This window comes from Theropithecus gelada, chromosome 10, assembly GCF_003255815.1.
Source record: "Theropithecus gelada isolate Dixy chromosome 10, Tgel_1.0, whole genome shotgun sequence".
NCBI classification, from domain to species: Eukaryota; Metazoa; Chordata; class Mammalia; order Primates; family Cercopithecidae; genus Theropithecus; species Theropithecus gelada.
This window is the reverse complement of record NC_037678.1, coordinates 54,933,170-54,956,899: the sequence shown is the minus strand read 5'-3', so window position 1 is coordinate 54,956,899 and position 23,730 is coordinate 54,933,170. Positions and strand designations below refer to the sequence as shown.

Sequence of the window (23,730 nt, the reverse complement as noted above, 5' to 3'; positions counted from 1 at the left end):
GATACCTCTGACAAGTCACTCAATCGCTTTGGGATTCAGATTCCAAACTGGCAAAATGGGGATGATGATAACGTCACCTCGCTGGGTTACTGTGAGAATCAAACTCCTAGAATCCCCTGCACAGTACTTAGAACAGGGCCTCACACACAATCGCCGTGCAGTTAGCACCAACTCCTACGATCACTGCTGCTACCATTTCAAGCTTTGTGTAATTTTAGTTCAGAGAAGGTCCCCAACTGGTCACCTTGGCCACATTCCAGATGGGAAGACAGAATCTCAGAGAGGGGAATGCTTCTCTCCCACAGCAGCTAAGCGGTTGGGGGGACCTGAGAACCCCAGCTCCCAACCCTTGGAGACCCCATGTTCTAGACCCACAGGGTTTTGCTCTGAGTTCCTGCAGGTCAGGAGCCCAATGTCCCAGCCCCCCGCACCTGTCCTGCTCCTTCCTCACCGATTCACCGGCCGCTCCGTGTCCAGCAGCTTGAGGATGGATTTCCCGTCCATATCCGCGGGTATGTCCAGGCCTGCAATGTCCAGGATGGTGGGGGCCAGGTCAATGTTGAGGACGATGTGGGGATTCCTGGGGGAGGCAGGAGATCGGGGACTCAGCCACTCGGGTGGTGGTGCCTCAGCCTCGCTCGAGGGGTGGGCGGTGGTAGGTGGGCAGCAGTTTGTGGGGGGCTGACATCTGCAGGTATGGAAGCTGCAGTCTGGCACCTCAACCTCAGCAGCTCCCCTCTGCGGCCCAGATTCAGCCAAATCCCCACTCTGCGCTCGCCCCCCACTTAGCTTCTGCGTCTCAGACATGCCATGCGGTGAGCTGACAGCCCCACCCTGTCCCTACTTTCTGAGTGAAGGCGACCTGCCTTTACAGCCAGCCCAAATCCTGGCCCTTCCCGAGCCCTTCACCTGGATCTCTGGGGCAAACACTGGCTCCTTGCTGTTCCTTGACAGCCCAGGCACAGTCCAGCCTCAGGGCCTTCTTCTTTACTGTCCCTTCTGCCTGGAATGTCCTTTCCCTGGAGATCAGGGGCCACCGTCCCTCACCCCTTTAGTTCTTTGCTCTATTACCAAGGAGGCCCGTGACAGGCCTCAGTGATCCCCGGGATCCCTGCCCCTGGGGGACCAACCTGGACCTGCTGCCAACCAGCGGCACGTGAAGGTGATGGGCTGTCACTCCCGTGGTTGTGTTATGAGATAGTCAACTCTATCCTGCTAGTGGTCTTGCTCTGGTCTCTCTTTCTCCCCTTGCTGACTTTGAAGAAGCAAGCCCCTCTAAATCAGCAGCTGGACGGTGAGCAGTTTGGGAGGCAGACTGCATGGGTTCAAGTCCTCTGCTTGCATTTGACCTGCCCCGTGAGCAGGGACGCGGGTGCTCCCCAGTCACGCCTCTGGATGAGACCGCAGCCCTGGCCGGCACCTTGATTTCAGCCCAAGCAGACGACCCTGCAGGGCCGGGTCCCGGCTTCTGACCCTCAGACATCGTGAGTTTGTACATGTGTTGTCTTAAGCTGCTGAGTTTGTGGCAGTTTGTTCTGCAGCACAGATACCCAACACAAGGCCCTCCTGAGGACCCTATTTGGAATTGCACCCCTCCCTGCCCTCCCCCTGCTTTATCTTTCTCCGGAAGACCCATCACCGTCTCATATGCTATATATCTTACTTATTTCTCTGGCTTATTGTCTATTGCCCAGGTAGACTCTAAGCTGCAGGAAGGCTGGCTCAGGTGGTCACTTCTGTATCTGCAGGACTTACACCCTTAGAACACACAGTAGCTACTCAGTAAATACTGGCTAAGTGAGTTCCATACATCTGCCACCTTTCCCGGCTCCTGTTTCTTTTTTTTTTTTGAGAGGTGTCTTGCTCTGTCACCCAGGCTGCAGTGTGGTGGCACGATCTCGGCTCACTGCAACCTGTACCTCCCGGGTTCAAGCGATTCTCATACCTCAGCCTCCCGAATAGCTGGGATTACAGGCATGTGCCACCACACCCATAATTTTTGTACTTTTAGTAGAGGCGGGGTTTCACCACGTTGGCCAGGCTACTCTCGAGCTCCTGACCTCAGGTGATACGTCCACCTCGGCCTCCCAAAATGCTGCATTACAGGCATGAGCCACCTCTCCTGGCTCCTGTTTCTGGCTGACATTCCCAATGTAGGGTAAGGGACTTGAGGGGTGTGCACAGCACAGGCCCCAGGACCTGTTGAATGGTGGAGAGACCCGTCAAAGCGCCTGAGTGCCTTCCCTGCTAGTCCCCTGGGAACCGGGGCAGGGCCTGGGTCCTGGGGTTTCTGTCATCTTTAACCCCCCATTTCTCCCCATTCCAGTGCCCTGTGAACATCGGGCAGGCTGCCAAGCATGTGTGTAGCTGGGGAAGATGGGCTAAAGCTGTGTCATGGGGGGCTCGAAGTGTGAGGTGCTACAACTGAATCCAGAGGCGAGGGAGCTGGGAAGACTGCTGAGCGACAGGCACTCTGCCCAACCCAGCAACCAGTAGCTGACGGGGCTGAGCTTGTCCAGTGGTCCTGCTCCCCCAGGCTCAGGGGAAGGAGGACAGCAGTCACTTTTCCTGGCCAGCACCCATGCCTTGCTCTGTCACAGCTTCTCATTCTGTAGGAACTACCTGGCCCCATTCAGAGCCCACTGCCCAATGCACTCAGCCTGGTCACTCAACAGTTTCTGTCACCTCTGGCTACAGTGATTGGTTCAGGGAAGGACACGTGACCTCAGTCAGGCCAGTGGGAGTCAGCCTCAGGTCTTCTGTTCAAAGCAGTTTGGTTTCCTAAACAGGATGGCTGAAAATCTGGAGCTGCTGACTCTGCCATAAGGAGAAAAACCCGCCTGAGAATGAAGCCAATTCAGCGGAAGTGGGATTGAGAGTTAAGAAATGAGAGCTTCCCAGTGGCATTGTAAGACTGCTGGATCCAGCCATGCCTGAGGCTGGAGCTGTGCATGGATTTTTCAGCAACTATAGTTACTGCGTTCTTTTTTATCTTATGCGCTTTATCTGGTTCAAAGGTCGTTTCTGCTTGCAACCAAAGGAGTCCTGGCTGACAGATACTGTGTGTCTTTGGTCCCAAACCTGACATGAGCACTCTCTTTTTCTTGACCATGTGGGATGTGGTTTTGGGTCCTATGAGTCAGATCACAGATGCCAAGGCTGACCAAACCCCCAGTGTCAGTGTTTGTAGAGCCCTCAGTGGGTCAGATGCTTTCTGTTCTCAGGGATGGTTCAAGGTTTCTGAGAGGTGTGGCACATGGGAATAGACACTGCCTGGCTTCAAGCCCCAGCCCCTTCCCTTACTTGCTCTGTCACCTCAGGCAACTTAACCTCTCTGTGCCTCAGTGGCCTTGGGTGTAAAACGGGGCCACTATGTGCATCACAGGGCTGTTGTGATGCTGCAATGAATTATTATTAATTTTTTTTGAGATGGAGTCTCACTGTCGCCCAGCCTGGAGTGCAGTGGCATGATCTTGGCTCACTGCAACCTCCGCCTCCCGGGTTCAAGCAATTCTCCTGCCTCAGCCTCCTGGGTGCTGGGATTACAGGTGTACACCACCATGTCCAGCTAATTTTTGTATTTTTAGTAGAGGTAGGGTTTCACCAAGTTGGCCAGGCTGGTCTCGAACTCTTGACCTCAAATGATCCACCCACCTGGGCCTCCCAAAGTGCTGGGATTACAGGCGTGAGCCACAGGGCCCGGCCTGCAGTGAATCATTATGTAGTTCTTAGACCAGGCCCTGAAGAGTAGACACTCCATACACGTGGGCTTTCGTTATTACAGCTCTTATTCCGGGGGGGGAGGTGCTGAGAGCCAAAGACGGGCATGATCTGATAAGGTCAACAGACAGTCATCACTTTCTCTGGCCTTGAACTCATGCAGCCTGCCTCCTGGAATTCTCGCAAAATGTCCAAGGCAGTGGGAACATGTCAGTCTGGAATTCCACACTGCACTGTCAATGCCTCTTCTGAAGGAATTCTGCAGCCAGCCCTGTGTGAGTGCTGGGTGTGTGTTCCCACATCTGGGCATGGGCAGAAGTCAGACCAAATGAGAGTCTTAATAGCAACACATCTGCTTTTCAAAAACCCCATTTGAGCCGGTCTCCATAATATCCCAGCCGATCCAAGGAGGCTGCTGCCATGAACAGCGGCCTGTCCGCTCCCCTGCCCCAGACACAGCATGTTTGCTGCCAGAACGTGTCATCTCAAAGGTTAACCCAAGGAGAATTGCTGGCTGAGGGCTGCGGCCCACGTGGTCCTCCAGGAAGGATGGGAGGGGAAAAGCATTTCCCTTTGTGCTGCTGCCCGGAGCTGGCTCAGCTGATCCCAGCTGACAACCAGCTGCCTGTGCTGAGGTCCGGGATTCCTCCCTGACAACCTCCAGGCCCAATGGCTGCCCAGCCCAGAACAGAAATCCAAGCGCCATTCCCACCTGCTGGTGACACGCGTGTGCGCGCACACATGTATACAGCCCAGCTCCCTGGATTTCCTGGCATACAGCCACACCACAAACAATCTGTTTCCACAGGTGCTCACGGCCCTGGCCTCTCCTTCCCCAGCAGAGGGGTATAAAATGCATGACATAATTGCTTTCCGTTGGCCCTGGGGTTCATCTGTCAGAACTGTGTGCCACCCAGGGTGTGGCTTGGGTTTGGGCTGCACGGTTGCAGCCCTGAGCTGGGCCCAGGGGCCCCCTGGATCCCTGGGGGATGACATACTTACAGAGAGCCAGCTTCCACGTTGGGGCCCCTCACATAGAACGGGACCCTGATGTCAAACTCGTACGGCATGGATTTCCCTTTGACCAGGCCAAACTGGCCGATGTGGTAGCCGTGGTCGGCGGTGTACACGATGTACGTGTTGTCCAGCTCGCCCGTCTCAACCAGCATGTTGTAAATCTGCAACACAGGCGAGGAGGCAAGGGGCAGTGGGGACCGGGTGCCTGGCCCGTCTCCGACCTGGCGTCGCAGGGGCTTGAGATCTCAGTTCCCATCTTTCCCCTGCTTCAGGTCTTCGCTTAACGTTCCCAGGGGCTGTCCCCTTTGTCACTGCACCTTCCTGCCTCCCGTCACTCCCTGGCCCGCCCTCTCCTCCACGGTTCTTCACAGCCCTTCTCGGCCTCCATCTCTTTTGCTTATCTGTGGATCGTCGGTGTCCCTGCCTTGGCATGCCATGCTGCCTCCATTAGGGCAGAAACTTTTGTCATTTTGTTCCCTGCTTGCTGTATTTCACGTACACTGGCACTCAATAAATGCTATCGGGTGAATGAATGAAATGAGTGAAACCTGGGCTGCAGCCTGTGGCAGGAGCTTGCCATCTGGAAGGGCGCCATGTGGCAGAACTTTCTGCATTGGTGGCCGTGTAAATGTCTGCACTGTCCGATACGGTGGCCTCCAGATGCACGAACCTACTGAGCACCTGAAATGAGGCTTGTGTGACAGAAGAACTGACTTTATAATGTTACTGTATTCAGTTTAAATAGCCATGGCTAAATAAAATGTGACAATACCCATACAACAGGGTACTATTCAGCAATAACAGGGAATGAGGGGGACGGATTCATGGGATACCAGGGGTGAAGCTGGAACACATGGCGCTAAGTGAAAGAAAGGCACCGGGCACAGAGGCCTCAGCATGTACGCTTCCATTTATAGGAAATGTGCAGAACACCAAATCTATAGAGACAGAAAAGAGATCATCAGTTGTCTGGGGCTGGGGGTGAGGGAGATTCAGTGGGTGGTGACTAAGGGCTGTGAGGTTTCTTTCTGGGGTAAGAAAAATGTCCTCACATGCATGTGGCGATGGTTATACAACTCTGGGTGTATTGAAACCACAGAATTGCACACTTTAATGGGAGGAATTGTATGGTATGTGAATTACATCCCAATAAAGGTATTCAAACATATAAATAGCAGGAAAAAAATATAACTAGCATACATGGTTACCGTACTGGGCAGCACGGATCTAGAATATGTTTCATGAAGGAAGAGGCTTTTGTCTGGATCGCTCCAAGCTGCTCCCCAGGTCTAGCATGCGGTCTCTTCATTCTGCCTTTGATTTCCATTCCTCCAGGAAAACCCTGAAGGGCCAGGAGGTTCTGGCCCTGGCCTGGCTGGGGGTTCAGAGCCACGCCCACCAAGAGGCATGCAGTGGGCGCCTACCGTCTCCATGGAGTCGTCCACCGACATGAGGGTCTGCAAGCGCTTCCGCTGGAGTATGTTGGTGAATTCCATGTGGATGGGCTTCATGGGCCCCGTGTAGCGCATGATCCAGTGTTTGTCCGGGTTGGGCGCGTAGTTGTAGCTTGGCGTGCTGGTGGGCAAGGACATACGCATCAGTCAAAGCCAGGGACAGCCTGGACCCAGCCTGGCCCCTATCAGATCCGCCCAGGTCAGCAGCCACCCTGTGCTGTGTCTGCAGCCCAGGGCCAGCTGTGCTGCCCTGGTGGGAAAGGGGACATTGGCATGTCAGGGGCTTATCCAAACCCTGTTTCAGCGTTTCTGCACGTGTGAAGTGTGCATGTGGGAAGCTCCTAAGAGGCACAGCATTCAGTGATCTTGAGCGACAAAGTGAGACAGCCAGTCCCTTGTCGGTTCTCTCAGGGCAAAGTCTCAGTTTGGTGCTAGTGTTTCTTTAACACCTCTCTAGACTTTGCTCATCTCCCTTTTGAAAAAAAGGGAAGACAGTCGAGTTCAGAGCCTTCATCAGGAACCAGCACCCAACTCGAATTCCGTAACATTGCTTTGTGTGCCTTGGACCTATTTTTGGTAGATGGCAGTTACCTTTGGGGAATGGCAGGTGGCAGTTATTGTGGTTAAGGTAGGACCACAGAATATCCGTTTGCAATAGATTTTAGTTTGAAGTAATAGAAATTGATTTAAAAATTAAATAAGTTATAGTTATATGTGTAAGGCCAGAATTGTGAGGAAGGCACCTGAATGTGTACATTTGGGACACGCCACATTCTCTTCTTTTACTTTTTGAAACGGAGTCTCGCTCTGTCGCTCAGGCTGGAGTGCAGTGGCGCGATCTCAGCTCACTGCAACCTCTACCTCCTGGTTCAAGCGATTCTCCCGCCTCAGCCTCCCAAGTAGCTGGGACTACAGGCGCCTGCCACCACGCCTGACTAATGTTTTTGTATTTTTAGTAGAAATGGGGTTTCACTGTGTTAGCCAGGATGGTCTCATCTCCTGACCTCGTGATCTGACTGTCTTGGCCTCCCAAAGTGCTGGGATTATAGGCGTGAGCCACCGCGCCCGGCCTCTTTCTTTTTTGAAATGGAGTCTCGCTGTTGTCCAGGCTGGAGTGCAGTGGTGTGATCTCAGCTCACTGCAGCCTTCGCCTTCTGGGTTCAAGTGATTCTCCCGCCTCAGCCTCTTTAGTAGCTGAGACTACAGGCATGTGCCACCACACCTGGCTAATTCTTGTAGTTTTAGCAGAGATGGGTTTTGCCATGTTGGCCAGGCTGGTCTTTAACTCCTGACCTCAGGTGATCCACCCTCCTCGGCCTCCCAAAGTTTTGGCATTACAAGCATGAACCACTGCGCCTGGCATGCTGCTTAATCTTGCAGCAGGAGTGTGTGGGGCAAAGTTCTGTCTGAGCACCTGTGACATGAGGGAGGGAGGGACCCCAGGCAGGTATCTATGATGCTATCACAGCAGTGGTGGCCCATACCAGCTGCTGGGGTTTGAACCCCAGTTCTGTCTTTGGCCAGTTAGTTCCCTCCCAAGGCATCAGTTCCCTCACTTCCTACCCAAGGAGAATATAGACAGTGCCAGTTCCCAGGATGGCTGCGAGCCCTGAGGGAGAGGCTGTAAGGGGAGCCCTTCTAACCATGGCCAGTGCGTGATGACTGCTCGCGAGAGGTTATCACTGGTGTATCCCTTTGTCATTAGTAATCACAGGTGACTCCACGGCAGAAGTCAGGTACACTGGGTCTGTCACTCACTCCGTGAGACAGCGGGCAGGTCCCCAAACTTCTCTGACCCTCTCTGCTTCCTGGTTAGTCAATGGAAGATTAAACCAAAACCAGAGGAATCACTGTGAGCAAACCAAAAGCACCTCCTTGTCACCTCGGTTTATGCCGGGCCCCCGGATCTGAGCTACTGAAAACTCCAGCATGTGGGGGTCTCCTGGGTGGGGTGCACCACTGACAGGAAGCACTGTTTAAGGCCTCACAAAAAGTGGGCTTCCTCGCCCTGGGTCTGACGGTTCTTGAAGGCCAGGTTCCCTGCAAATCTGGCTCCCCTTCTCAGTCAAGGCTGAAGTAAAGGTTGAGTTTCCACCGCTTTTCACAGGGGGTGTTCCGGGGGCAAGGAGCTCCCGCGAAGAAGAAGAGGAAAAACGAGCCTGGTCAGAGGGACACAGACATGTCTCCCTCCGACCTGGCTCGTCGGGACTTCAGCAGCGTCTCAAATATCGTGATCGTCCCGGGCAGACAATGTGACGCTGCCGCTGGGGTAGCTTGGCAGCTGTGGACACCATTGCTATGTAAGGCGGGAGGTGAGTCACTGTCTCCAAGGCTCCCCTGGACTCGGTTTTCTGAGCCCCTGGCTGATCTGCAGCCTCCCGCCACTAAATCCATCAGGGCCCACGTTCCTTTCATTACAGAACGGCCAGGCTCCTCTGCGGGCTGGCTCTGCCGTCTCAGGGCCTGACTGCCATGTAGAACGTTCCCAGGAACGAGCTCAGCTCCCCTCTCAGATCTGTCCCACCAAGGAACTGAAAGGAGGCTGCTGGGGGCAGCAGATGGACAGAGATGTTCTCTGTCCCACACAGCCCAGCGTGTGGGAAAATTGGTCCCGCAGGCCCAAGGGCCCGGATTCCAGGATGCAATTTTCAGCAATCATCCCTGAATCCAAGAGAAGTCAGGCTGATGTCAGCCCTTGAGAACAGTGAGGGGTGAGTTTGTTCAGAGGATGACGATTTCTGCAGCCCCAGCTCTGAGACAAAGCTTTTGGAGAAGGACACTGAGGCCAGAAGGCAGCAAAGCCGGGTGGAGCTTGGGGTCAACGCCAGCTTGCCGGTCGCCTGTGTCAAGCCAGGCTCCACAAGGGAGGATGTCGGCATCTTCCCACGGGCTCAGCTGCCCGTTCAACAAAGATCTGAAAACTTCACTCCTCCAGCATCTCAGGAATGTCTGGTGCGTTCACGAAAGGGCATGAAGGAGAGCATCCCCTTCCCTTCTGCTGGGGAAACGGTGAAAGATGGTGGTGTCCTCACAGCCCCTCCACTGTGTGTCTGCGGCCTTCAGCAGCAGCCCTGACACCCCTCGCCCCAAAGCCCTTGAAGCCACAATCAGCGCCCTTCGCAGGGAAGCTCTGAGGGCTGGTGGGCTGTGTCTGTGGGCCTGCCTGTGTGTATCTTTGTATTTCTGCCTATGTCTGCGTTTGCACGTGTGTATGTCTGTGTGTGTGTCTGTAACTGTGTATTTCTGTGTGTGTCTGCATGTGTGTATGTTTCTTTTTTTTTTAGAGACAGGGTCTCACTCTGTCACTCAGGCTGGAGTGCACTGGCGCAATCATAGCTCACTGCAGCCTTGACCTCTCAGGCTCAAGCGATCCCTCCACCTCAGCCTTTCCAGTAGCTGGGACTACAAGCGTGCACCACCACCCCTGGCTAATTTTAAATTTTCTGTAGAGACAGTGTCTCACTAAGTTGCCCAGGACTGTGTGTGTTTCATTGCATGTGTGTCTGCTTGTGTGGTATGCCTCTGTGTGCTTGTGTGTATTTGCATGTCTCTGTGTGTGTCCATATGTATGTGACTGTGTGTGAGGGTGCATGGGGAGGGTGCAGGGCCCTGGGGTCTGTGGGGTGGATGGTACCACCACCTACCAACTTTTGACAGAATCCATAAGACCTGTGCCAGGACAGGGCATGTGCCAGCTTTCTAGGGGAGAGATGGGATAGGAGACGCCTGACAGAAAGATCCAGTGCTCTAACCTTGTGCCCCGGCTCTGTCCCCCGCCCACCCCGTCTTGACTGTCATCATTAAACATCCTAGTTGCAGAACTTTCTCTTTTTTTGGTTTCTTCTGGAAATGATTATACCCCAGAGATAACAGAGCCTTCCAAACATGCCCCTGAGAAGGCAAAGGGGCTTTCTCCATATAAGAGCAGACAGTGCTCGTTTTCAATTTCTGTAATTTTCATTTCAAAGGGAAAATAAACCAACAGGCAATGTCAAACAATTCCACCACAAAATTCCGGCGCCGCTCGCTGCTGCTTGGGGTGAAGCTGGCACCTCTTTTAGAGATGCTGCCAAAGCAAAGCGTCCCTTCCCCCACCCACGGCTTCTCCCTTAGACAGGGCTGAGTGGCCTCCATCCCCTGCAGGGATGAGTTCTAAGTGGGGATGGGGCAGGGTGCCAGCTGCTGAGGGAGGCTGGCCTGCTTGGGTGGAGAGGAGTGGGCTTGGGTTTGGAGGGGGAGCCAGACAGATGTGCACAGAAGCAATGCTGCAGCCCCTGGGACCCAGCTCATCATCATCTGTCAAAGCCTCCTTCCCAGAGACCGGGATGGGAAGGTGAACAGCGCCTTTCATACCCTCTCTGAGCTGCTTCGAGGGCTGTCAAAAAGTAATCACAGGAGGGGCTTGAGGAGGGCAATGTATTCCGATTGTAATGAAGCTAAACAACCTGAATATTCAGGCAGATTCCAAACCGCCCCATCCTTGAGGCCCCAGAATGTCACAGCAAGGGCTGCTGAGTTACCACTAAGCAGGGGGTGGTCTGAGGCAGAGAGAAGCAGGAGAACTTCCCAGGAAGTTTCCCAGCCAGCTGGATGGAGGCCTGCAGGGGTGGGCAGAGGCATGGGAAGCAGAAGTAGGGGCTGGATTTGAATCCTGGCTCTGCCACTTAGAGCTGGGTGACCTCAGGTAAGTTACCTCACCTCTCTGTGCCTCAGTTTGTTCATCTGTAAAATGGGAACATCAAGTGTGACAGGCAGCCTCCAAGATGGCCCTCGATGATCCCCACTTCCTGGCCTTCACACTCCTGCACAGACTCTCCCATGTTGTAGGAGGACTGGTCTGTGTGACCAATAGAATGTGGCAGAGTGATGGTGCCACTTCCAAGATTAGGTTGTAAAAGACACTGCGGCTTCCCTCTTGACCTCACTCTCTGATCATCTGCCGTGGGCAAGGCCAGTTATCATGCTGTGAGGACACTCAAACATCCTATGGACAGAGGCTCATGTGGCAAGGCCCAGCCATGGGACTGAGCCCCAGTCAAGCCTCAGGTGACTGCAGCCCCAGCTGACACCTTGACTGCAACTTCGGGAGACCCTGGGCCAGGAGCTCAGAAGAGCCACTCCCAGATTCCTGACTCACAGACACCATGAGATAATTTGTGTTTGTTGTTTTAAGCTGCTAGATTCTGGGATGATTTGTCACATGGCAATAGATAACTGGTACACCAAGGGTCATTGTGAGTATTCAGGGACTGGACACAATGCGAAGGGCTTAGCACAGCACCTGCTACATAGCCCACGGCTCAATAAATGGTGGTAAATAATTAGTCTGGTAAAACTATAGACCCCTTACTCAAAAGAATGTTTTTAGATGTCTTAAATAAAATATACATGGCATTAAATGGAAACCTATTCTACGCAGTTCCATCCACAGACCTCTTGGTGGGAGGCCATGTATCCCAAGTTAAAAATTATCCTGCCTTGGTCTGTCGGCCAAGCTGTCCGGAGTTGCATCCCAGTTTCACCGTGGACAAGCAGCATGTTCTTGGGGTCTTTCAACCAGGAGGATTAGAGAGAAGGCAGAGTGAAGTCACGGTGGTGACAGTACTGTTGCTAAAGCCTGACCCTCCCCCTTCATGCTAAGCAGTGCCTCTGGCAGGCAGAGTGCTGAGGCTTACATGTGCTGAGATGCATTGGGGAAGAGGCGTGAATATTGTGGGGCTGAATCCTCAGGACCGTGGGGGGCTGCATGGCTGATGACCATGAGGACTGGCCTGTGTGGGTACATCTTCTTGGATGTGCGGAAGAAGCTCACGCTGTCGTTGGTGATGAGGTCTGTGAGGTAATCCTGGGGGGTGAGGAGAGAAAGGAGAACAGGTGAGGAGCCAGGTATTCATACTGGTGTCTGCTACATGCCAGGCACCGTGCTAGGCACTGGGGACACAACAGTGAACAAAACAATTTCTGCCCTTGTGCAGCTGACATTCTAGGGAGGAGACAGACAAGAAATAAGCAAGTAAAATAAATGAAATGCCAGACAAATGATGCAAATGGTGCTAAGCTCATTGGAGATAAAGCAGAGAAGTGGGTAGAGATAACAGGGCAGGAATTGCAATATATCATTCAAGATAGATATTAAAAGAATAGGCTGGGTGGGATGGCTCACACCTGTGATTCCAGCACTTTGGGAGGCTGAGGTGGGTGGATCACCTGAGGTCAGTTTGAGACCAGCCTGGCCAATATGGTGAAACCCCATCTCTACTAAAAATACAAAAATTAGCCAGGCGTGGTGGTGAGCACCTGTAGCCCAGCTACTCAGAAGGCTGAGGCAAGAGAATCACTTGAACATAGGAGGTGGAAGCTGCAGTGAGCCAAGACTGCATGATTGCACTCCAGCCTGGGTGCTGACTCAAAAAAAAAAAAAAAAAAAAAAAAAAGATATTAAAAGAATAATAGCTAACACTATTGAGTGCTTACGACGTGCCAAGGACTGTTCTGTGTTTACCTGTATTTGCTCACTGAATTCTGACATAACTATAGAAAGTAGGTATGATGTTAATCCTTATTTACCAGAACAGGAAATTAAGGCACAGAGAAGCTAAGTAAATTGCCCAATGGCACACAGCTAGTAAATGTTGGACCCAGCACTACAGAGTCTTGGCTCATAAGTCTGAAGTTTTTTCAAGGCTCTGGGGACACTGTCATGCAGGGTGGGTATATCCCTAAGTTCCTGGGGTGCCTACAGTGGGGCAGGAGTAGACACGTGTATAAATAAAGAACCAAGGTAGTTAAAAGGTGTGACAGATGAAGGAAATATAATAAAACAGAGAAATGTAACAAAGAGTAACTGGGAGCTGAGGTGAGGGGCATATTTTAGCTGGGGCAGTCAGGGAGGTCCTCTCTGAGGAGGTGACATTTGAGTTTAGACCTGAATGATAAGAAGGAGCTGGGCATAGGAAGATATATGTCACTGGATTTTGCTGGAATCCCCTGGAGAGCTTACTGATACCTGGGACCACCCCCAGAGATTCTGGTTGGATTGGCCTGTGGTTTGGCTCAGGTATCAGACTTTTAAAAAACTCCCCAGGGGATTCTAATGGGTATTCAGGATTGAGAATCACTGATCCAGGGAAGAGTTCCAGGCAGAGATAACAGGGCTCTGAGGCAGGAAGGTGCTTGCCATGTGTCCTAAAAATAGAAAAGAGGGCAGATGGCAACTGGTTCCTTGGAAAGAGGGTAAAATGCAGAAATGATATAAGAAGCAGCACAAAAAAAAAAAAAAAAAAAAAAGGGATGGGGATGCAGTAATGTCTCTAGGAAAATAAGGAACTGACTTACATATTGGGCAAGAGGAGAGAAGAGTTGGAGAAAAAGTAAATAGCCAGAACTGGAGGCTTTAAAAGCTCAGCTAAGAAGTTGAGATTTGCCTAAACTCTTAATTTTTTTTTTTTTTTTTTGGTCAGGGTCTTGCTCCGTTGCCTAGACTGGAGTGCAGTGGTGAAATCATGGCTCACTGCAGCTTCCATCTCCCAGGCTCAAGTGATCCTCCCACCTTGGCCTCCCAAAGTGCTGGGATTACAGACATGAGCCATAGCACCCATACAACTCTTCCTGAATTTAGTAAATATTTAGCTGCTAATCTTTCTTGAAGGTAATGAGTTCTTGAAACATACCCTCTGCTAGAAAGCAGCTCTGCCCAAAACAATTACTTTAAAAAAGTGATTATTTTCCTGAAAAAAAGGTGAAGAGGTGGCTACAGCTTCCACCCTGAAGTATACAACATATATACACATATACTATGATGTATTCACACATCTACAGAGACTCTTTCAGGTACACTCATCCACTATATCCATATGCACAAGAATGGCCACTGCAATATTGTTTATAAAACAAAAACATTGCAGTGACCAGCAGGAGGATATATGTTTAATAGTATACATGTATATATATTATACACACAAGTACATATTAGAGACAGGGTCTTGCTCTGTCGCTCAGGAGACATGGAGTGCAGTGGCACAATCATAGCTCAGTGTAACCCTGAGGTCCTCAGCTCAAGTGATCCTCCTGCCTCAGCCTTCTGAGTAGCTAGGACTATAGGCACGTGCCACCACACCCAGCTAATTTTTCATTTTTATTCTTATTTTGTAGAGACAGGGTCTCTACAGACAGTCTTGAGTATCTAACAGTGGTTAGCCCAAGTAGATACAGCTAGCAAGTGGTTGCCCAGGCTGATCTCCAACTCCTGATCTCAAGCAGTCCTCCTGCCTCAGCCTCCCAAAGTGTAGGTATTAAGGCATGAGCCAACACACCTGGTGGCATTGCTTCCATACTATGCAATGCTGTGCAGACATTAAAAAGGGATGTGTAAAGTTGTCCAAGACACATGGTTAAGGCTAAGAGCAAGCAACAGAGTCAAACCCAGAAACATTCTATTTTTTTTGTGGGGGCAGAGGGAAGGGAGGGTGAAGAGGAGAAACCAAACTCTAACCTCATGTATTTTTGAGCATCAAGGAAAAATCTGGAAGGATATCAAAATGCTGATTGAAGACTGGGAAGAGGAGAGAAGCAGAGAAAGTTACTTGCTACTTTATATATTGGTCCTTGAATATTGTTTATGGATTAATTTTGGGGAGTAAAAACAATTTTATAAGGGGGCTCTATAGAATGTATTACATAAAAATAATATATGTTACATAAATCAAAGAGCTGCTGCTATAGTTTTGGAACATGATCTAAAGGTATTAGAAAAGTTCTTAAAATGACAAAGGTAACTTACAGTGGATCTAAAAATGGTGCAAAGCTCTGTACCCTGACATCAACAGTCAGGGCCTGAAGGGGTCAAATCAAGAAATGGCATGAGAACGAGGTGGAACCGCCAGTAGTAGACACTTGCTGCCATCTGCCAGTGGGCTGGGGTGGGGTGGGGTGGGAAGCCACCATTGGTCTTCATAACAGACTCATCTTCACTACTTCATCCTAGAACTATATGCCTGTTTGGCTGTGGTTAAACTTTTTTAAAAATAAAGCTACCATTAACCTCCATTCCTAGGAGAAGATACACAATGGGATTACAAAGCAGTGAAAAAGAACAGAGCTACGTGGATGAACACGGATCAAACATGGATAAATCTTACAACGTTATATTGGGTGAGAAAAGCAGGTTGTGGAAGGATTTGTATATGGTATCATTCATGAAAAGTCTAAGGACACACACACAGCATTGTACATTGTTTGAGACATCTGCATATGGGATGAAATAATAAAGGTACGTGTGGGAAGAAGCTCCAGGATATTGGCTACCTCCAGGGAATGGCTCAGGCCAGGGGAGGAATGAGAGCCAGGAGGGTAGGTCAGGGGCTCCCAGAGTCTCATGTTTGGAAGTGTGTGTGGGGTGATTACGGTACCTGCCTCTCGAGGCTGACAGGAGGGTTAAAGCTCTAATAGATGTGAAGCTCTTGCCACAGTGTCCTGTGCACAGCCAGCCTCTCTGTCACCATTCAACTAAGAATCAGGACTGTCTTGGTGGCGAGGCAGATTTTCTCCATGTCTGAGAGCTCCCCTCTTTATCTGTCCTCCTCAGTGGCCACTCCTTGGCTGAGTCTTCCCCGACCTCTGCTGGCTCCACAATGCCACATGACACACCTGCCTCTAAAGCTGCCACCCTGCTCCACCGGCAGGCAGTTAGTGCCAGGCGGGCCAACAAGAGCTGCCCATCCCTCCAGCCACAGGGCTTCAGTCACACCCAGGTATCTAAGGGAGAGACCTGGGGGCCTGGGCCAGGGTGGCAGGGGCGGCATCCAGTGACGCTCAGTGGCAGCCAGGACACAGCCACTGGGTGGACGTGGGGGGGTGGGAGGGGCAGGTGACCCCCCCCCCCCGCTGGTCTCTGGTTTGGGCAGTTGAGGGAAGGGTACAGAGAAGGCCTGGGCTGGGCGAAAGGCCGAGTTCAGATATGGGCAAAGTGTTTGGGGTGCCTGGGGAGAGCCATGAGGAAGGACTCTGAAATTCAGAACTGCAAGCGGGAGGGTGAGATGGGTGGGGGCCACGCAGGCCCAGGCGTGTTTTCCAGGATCTGGCGCCCAGGAGTCAGGCTCTACCCAGGACCTCCTGGCCTGCGCAGCTCCATAGGGCTGAGCAGCCACAGCTGGGACCCCGAGGTGCATCTGGCTCCCTCTGGCGGGCACCCTCTGAGCCCCAGGTGATTCCTGCAGGCATCCACAAGCTTCACCGACTGAGCAGCTAGTGTCTGCGGAGACTGCCAGCCTCAGCCCCAGGCAAAAGCGTGTTTCCCTCGAGTGGGCACTCAGCACCGGGCTTCCCTCCAAGGCCAAGGCAGCGCGTGTGGGTGGCAGCGGCTCCTCGGGCTCCAGACAACTCGTAATGAATGAACATACGCTCTTAGTATTATGAAATATCTTAGCTCAGCTGACCGTCACAGCAACTTCCGCAAGTGGACATTATACCCATTTTACAGATAAGGAAGTGAGGTCCCCAAACGAATAAGCCATACATCCAGAGCTGCAGCCAAGGCCTTTGTATTTTTGGGTCAGGTCCATCTTTCCCCCCCCCCCCCCACAGATAAAATTATTAATGAGAAGCATACATAGTGGTTTAGAGCAAGTATGCACAAACCGTTCCTGTAAAGGGTCAGATAGTCAATATTTAGGCTCTGCAGGCTCCATGTCCCAGTTGCAACTACTCATTACTGCCATTGTGGCTTGAAAGCAGCTATCGGGAAAATGAATGGGCATGTCTGTGCTCCAGTAAAGCTTTATGTATGGATGCAGTTTTAATTTCATATATTTTTCACGTCATGAAAATTACTCTTAAAAGCTTTATTGTGGTAAAAAAACACGAGCTGTACGCTTTTCAACAAAGTTTTATCTGTGAAGTAGAGAACCGTTAACTCTAAGCACCATGTCGTACAGCAGATCTCTGGAACTGTTTCATCTTGCATAACTGAAACCTCATACATCTTGAACAGCAACTCCCCAGCTCCCCCTCCCCTGGGCCCTGCCAACCACCATTCTCCTTTTTGCTGCTATTGTCTGACTAATTTAGCTGCCTCATGTAAGTGGAATCATGCAGTATTTGTCCTTCTGTGTCTGGTTTATTTCACTTAGCATAATGTTCTCAAGGTTCATCCACGTTGCTGCATATCATAAGATTACCTTATTTTATTGTTTTATTTTGAGACAGAGTCTCGCTCTGTTGGTCAGGCTGGAGTGCAGAGCCGCGACCTCGGCTCACTGCAGCCTCTGCCTCCCAGGTTCAAGCAATTCTCCTGCCTCAGCCTTCCAAGTAGCTGGACTACAGGCACGTGCCACCATGTCCAGCTAATTTTTGTATTTTTAGTAGAGACGGGGTTTCACCATGTTGGCCAGGCTAGTCTCAAACTCCTGACCTCAAGAGATCCACCTGGTTTGGCCTCCCAAAGTGCTGGGATTACAGGCATAAGCCACTGCGCCCAGCCGGATTTCCTTCTTTTTAAAGGCTGAATAACATTCCTTTTTTGTATACACCATGTGAAAAATGCTCTTGATTGTTTTTTCAACTAGTTGAAAATTAAAAACCATTCTTAGCTCAGGGGCCATACAAAAACCACTAGTCTGGGCCCACGGGCTGTGGTTTAGTGCATGGACTTTGAAGCCAGATGGCCTGGGTTCGAATCCTGCTTTATCACTTACTAGGCTGTGTGGCCTGGTTACATTACTTAGCCTCTCTGGGGCTCAGTTTTCTCATCTGACAGTTGGGAATACTAACAGTATATACCTCACAGACTATGGTGAGAAACGCATGGGTTAATTTATGTAAAATGATTCAAACAGTATCCGGTACATGATATGTCTAAATGAGTGTTAGTCATTATTCCCCAAGAACCATATGCCTGCAGTTTCTTTGTGAAAATTAAAATAGTACAAAGGACAGTGAAGTCTCATTTGATTAGATTACTCCTTGCTGTCCCCCCACCCACCCCCATAACCTTGGCTCTTCAGTCCCCTTCTGAGAATAACCTTTCCAGTGTTTTATTAGGTAACTTATAGTATCACTTTATGCATCTTTTTATATTATTAATCGCAGCATACTGTACATATTCATTTATCTATCTGACAAATACAGCAGTGAACAAAACAAATGAGCATTCCTGCCTTCAAGGGGCTTGTATTCTTATGAGAAGAGACAGATACTTTACAAATGAATCGGTAATATACACAGCGTATAACACGTCAGATGGTGATGTGTTGCAGTAAGGAGTGTGTGTGGGGGTGCCCTTATACAAGGTGGTCCAGGGAGGCTGAAGTGAGGTGACATTTCATTAAGGACCTGAGGAGTTCTGGAACTTGCTTTTCCCATTCTGCCTGCTGGGCTCAGGACATAAGGCAGACCTGCCCCATCCTTTGCCCAGGATCTTCCAGGAGAGGGATGCTTCATGGTCATTTAGTTATTTTGTGTATTGGTGGACTTTGCCGATTTCTTTCAGTAACAAACAAAGCTATAACCAACTGCTCTGTCACGCCATCTCCTGCATATGACTGAGGCTTCTCCAGACAGACAGAGAAGTGTACATGCCGCGGCAAGGGGTGGGGCACGTTTAAGTTCATAGAATCTGCCGGGTTGCCCCCAGACTGGCTGTGCACTGCCATCACCTCCCCGCAGAGTCACCCAACACCCAGGCCCACTTTGACCAGCCACCTGGAAGCTTCTTTGGGGGACTCAACCCTAGGTCATTCTCACTTCGCTTCCCACCAACAACTGTCTTCCCTTCTCCAACCCTCTTCTGCCTTTAGTGCTTGTCCTGTATCACTGTTTTCTCATCACCACCGCCTCTCTGTCTGCCCTTGACATCTGGACTCCTTTGGTGGCATGTACCCACCTGTGGATTGGTGACTTGGGACAGAGTCCTCAGAGGCCTTCTGAGGGGGGCTTACGAAGGGCTGAGCTTCCTCCCTGCCTGGGCCTCTCAACAAGCCCTTCCCCGAGGCCAGCAGTGACGTTCCGCCTTGCCAGAGGCATCTTACTGTCTGAGTCTAGGGCCCAGGGCACAGGGCTCCTGAGCTCTGCCTCGGCTGGAACCCCGAGCTCACGCCTGTTCCCTTGACACCTGGGCTCCTGCTGCCCACTGCTACCCTCAGGATTTGAACCCTGGACCTGAGCCAGTTCTGACTTCACCGCCCCGCCCTCTGACCACATCCCTGTTAGAGCGTCTGTTCCCAGGCCCCGGTAACTGGGGGGGTGCGGACAGGAATCCTCTCACGCCTCTCTCACAGAGCTGTTCTCATTCACACGAGGAGATGTGTGGGGGCGGGACACTGGGCAAAAGGACGGACGTTCTATGTCCCCATGCTTAGCCCCAAAAGAACCCTGAGCACCCCGGGATAACCTGATTATTGGGCTGCTCTGAGACGAGGCGTGGATGTGGCGAAGAATTTTAAAAAGGAGGGAATGTGTTTTTCAGGATATTTAGAGAATCCGCCTGCACTGAGGCTGGGAGGAGGGAAACAGCGTGCTTAGCCCTGGGACTGGAATTTATATTCCAAGGAGTCCATGCTGGACTGCCTCATCAGAACTTTGGAATTAATTCACTTGGGAGGCTGCAGGCCTACTATGTGCAGAGTGAGACTTGAGGGCAGGCGGAAGGCAGCTTCTGCCACCTGGGCCTGGACCCATCAGACTTATGGGAAGCCGAGGATGACCTGTCAGAGGCAGAGGGATCCCCATGTGTGCCGGTGTTTCCAGAACAGAAGCGGGACAGAGTGTTTTTCAGCCTTTCAGCCTAGTCAGCCTTCTCCTGGTGGAAACTCCATTCTTATGTGGGGCTCTATTCTCAGCCAAGGTTCCAGGGTAGAGCTCCTGCTACCCCCACGTCTGGCTCAGGAGTGGACCATGTGACTTATAGTCCAGGGAACCAGGCGTTCTCCCGGCCACACTGATTGGCTCAGGGACAGACATGGGACTGATCCAGAGCCAATGAGATGCACTGAGACTCACTGGGAATCCTGGGAGACAGACTCCCACGCCTGCAGCTGGCCAGGAAACTCGGAGAATGTAAGGAAGGTTACATTGCTACCAGAAGGAGAGAGAGCATCTGTGAATAGTCGAGCAGAAGAAAACAGAGCTGACAGTAGAGGGAAACCAACTCCATGGGGGTTCATTTGAACTCCTGGATCCACCCATGCCTGATACCCCTACAGCTGGTTTTCAGTTAAACAGGTGAATATATTTCCTCTTTGATTAAGCCAATGGGAGTTAAATTCCTGTTCATAAACAACTGCAAGCGCCTAGTCTGATTACAAAAAATTACCCTATAGTGGCCGGGTGCTGTGGCTCACACCTGTAATCCCAGCACTTTGGGAGGCCACAGTGGGTGGATCACTGAGGTTGGGAGTTCAAGACCAGCCTGACCAACATGGAGAAACCCCATCTCTACTAAAAATACAAAATTAGCTGGGCGTGGTGACGCATGCCTGTAATCCCAGCTACTCAGGAGGCTGAGGCAGGAGAATCACACGAACCCGGGAGGCGGAGGTTGCAGTGAGCCAAGATCGTACCATTGTACCCCAGCCTGGTCAACAAGCGCAAAAACTCTGTCTCAAAAACAAAAAGAAAAACAAAAAACAACAACTAAGATGATTGTAATAACCAGCAAGCTTGGAGGTTGAAATGGCTCATACTGGGGATGACAAAATAGATGGGTGTGATGTGTGTGTGTGTGTGCACATTAATGATGTGTGCACATCACTTAATGGTTTATACCACATCTTCATGTGCCAGACTGTGAGCTCCAGGAGGACCATGGCTGGGTCTGTTTTCATTCACCCTGGAATAGCCAGCACTTGGCATGGTGCCTGGCACACAGCAGGCTCTCAATGAATACTTGTTGGGGGTGGTGAATGAATAATGGAATCAAGTTTGACTAGTCCACTCCCCTCGTATGATTGTTCTGAGTATCAGAAGTACTACATGTTAAACACCCAGCAGGGTGCCTGGTACACAGTAGGTGCTCAGTAAATGGAAGTGCACATGACTAAGTATGCAAGCGTATGCTCGTCTGTCAGATCTGGGAGTTGAGGCTCTTAGGAGTAGGCAGCATGTCCAAGGTCACGTAATATGTGTCCAGGTTGGGGCTCTGAGCTTGATCCCACTGACTCCAAATGTGAAACTCACTGTAACAGTCCCTGGAGGGTGTTGGTAGAATAATGACATGATGGGCTGAAGGGCCGCAGGCCTGTGGGTCAGGCGTGCTCAATTCATGCAGGATTTTAGAAGAGTCTGAATTAGCTGCCAATATTTACCAATCAGGAGATTTCATAGGTAAAAAATACAAATTTGCGGCTTCTGCCGAAAAATCAGGAAAACTGGCCGTCTGGGTCCACAGTTCTACCTGGGCCCAATCTGCCCCTTTTAGACAGACGCCTTCTCCACAGTCCCCACCAGTCCCTATTGTCCACTCACTCCCGGCTTGCTACCCTCTTTCAGTGATTGCCTGTTCTCTAGTGACTTTAACCTGGGGAGTCACAGTAGGCAGGGCCCAGGACTGGTGGCAGTGTAGAGGGGAAAAGAGAAAGAGGGATGGATTTGGCAGCCAGTCTGGGGAAAGAATGTACCAGCTGTGGGGGGATGTCAGAGCTGACTCTGATGATTCGGATGGGGCAGGAAGATTTGTTCATTTACATGTTTCTTTTAAAATGGGACATCTGGATGAAACATCACCGTTAGCCTCTCCTCCTCCTCCTCATCCTCATCTAAGCCAGGGGTCAGCAAACTACAGCCAAGCAGGTCCACTGCCTGTTTTTGTAAACAAAGCTTCCTTAGAACATGGCCATGCTTATTTGTTTGTATATTACCTATGGCTGCTTTCACACTATAATGGCAGACTTCAGCAGTGGTAACAGGACTGTAAGCCTTGTAAAGTCTAAAATATTTAGTATCTGGCCCTCTACAGAAAATATTTGTTGCCCTGATCTAAGCTACCACATACTGAGTATTTACTTCGTGCAAGGAGGTGCTTCTAATGTTCTACATGTATTAACTCATGTGATCCTCAAAAACCTCTATGGTAAAACCATAAGGAAACACCACTACACGCCCAGCAAAGCAGCCCTGACAAAAAAGACACCACCAAGTGCTGATAAGGGATGCAGAGCAACTCCCATTTCTGGTTGGGAGTGTCAACTGGTGCAACACCTTTTTTTTTTTTTTTTTTTTTTTTTGAGATGGAGTCTTGCTCTGTTACCCAGGCTGGAGTGCAGTGGCGCGATCTCGGCTCACTGCAACCTCTGCCTCCTGGGTTCACGCCATTCTCCTGCCTCAGCCTCCTGAGTAACTGGGATGACAGGCGCCCGCCACCACACCGGGCTAATTTTTGTATTTTTAGTGGAGACAGGGTTTCACCATGTTGGCCAGGCTGGCCTCGAACTCCTGACCTAAAGTGATCCACTCGCCTCGGCCTCCCAAAGCACTGGGATTATAGGCATGAGCCACTGCGCCCGGCCGGGTGCAACATCTTAACACATCCTATGTCCCAGCAACTCTTCTTCGGGTGTGTAACCAAAATAAATGGGCACATATGTCCACTAAAAGCCATGGACAAGGATGTTCATGGCAGCTTAGTTTATAACAGACCCAAGCTGGAGACAACCAAATGTCCATGAGTTGTTGAAGGGATAAATACAGATCTCACAGACACGGCACTGGGTGAAGAAAGGTAGACGCAGAAGAGAACAGACTATACGATTCCATTTAGGTGCAGTTCTAGAACAGGCAAAACGAATCCACGGTGACAGAAGTCGGAGTAGATGCCATCCCCAGGGTGGGGGTCATGACTGGAGAGGGGTCCCAGGGAGTCTTCCAGAAATGCTGTACGTCTTGGTTGGAGCCGTGGTGAAACAGATGCACGCATATTCGAAACAGATGCACACACACGCATGTGAAAATTCACTGAGCGGTCCACTTAAGATCTGTGCGTGCTACCTCATGTCAATTCATCTTAAATTAAAAATAGAAAAAACGACGACTGAGGATCAACCACCTCAGCAGGTGCTTAGGCAGGAACCACTCACTCTGAACATGCACACGCCCTGTGCTCAGCAACACTGCTGTGAGGAGCGGGTGTAACAGAAACGAACCCCTGTGCTCACCAGGAACTAGGTTCTAGACGGTGCTCAGCAGCACTATGTGTAATAACCCCAAACTGGAAATACCTAAATGCCCAATGAAAGTAGAATAAACAAACAAATTGCGGTATAAGCGCGTGACGGAATGCTGGGCAGCAAGAATGAACTCAACATAATACCAAGCAAGAGAAGCCAGAGGCAGAGAGAATCTGTAACGCTAAGAGTCTGAATCATCGTTATGCTCGTGGGAGGGCTGTCGAGTGGGGGGAATTCCGTGAGGGGACTGCTGCGGGCGGTGGTGACATTCTCTTCTTGGCCTACCTGGGTGCTCGTTACACATGTCCGTTCAGTTTGCAACAAGCCCTTGAGTGGTACACTCTGTATATGTACTTTCTGTAAGAATATTCTGTCTGGGCAAAATG

General features: G+C 50.8%; 1 protein-coding gene across 3 annotated transcripts in view; it reads right to left on the bottom strand.

Annotated features, from left to right (window-relative positions):
• The window catches only part of SULF2 (sulfatase 2), a 131,365-nt gene that overhangs the window by 22,828 nt on the left and 84,807 nt on the right, over positions 1-23,730 (bottom strand). For all 3 annotated transcript variants that reach the window (XM_025398292.1, XM_025398290.1, XM_025398291.1), the window contains exons 5-8: positions 11,867-12,036; positions 6,162-6,312; positions 4,723-4,898; positions 452-580 (exon numbers count right to left, since the gene is read on the bottom strand). In XM_025398292.1, coding sequence (XP_025254077.1) covers positions 452-580; positions 4,723-4,898; positions 6,162-6,312; positions 11,867-12,036 — 626 coding nt within the window. The remainder of the gene's footprint in view (positions 1-451; positions 581-4,722; positions 4,899-6,161; positions 6,313-11,866; positions 12,037-23,730) is intronic.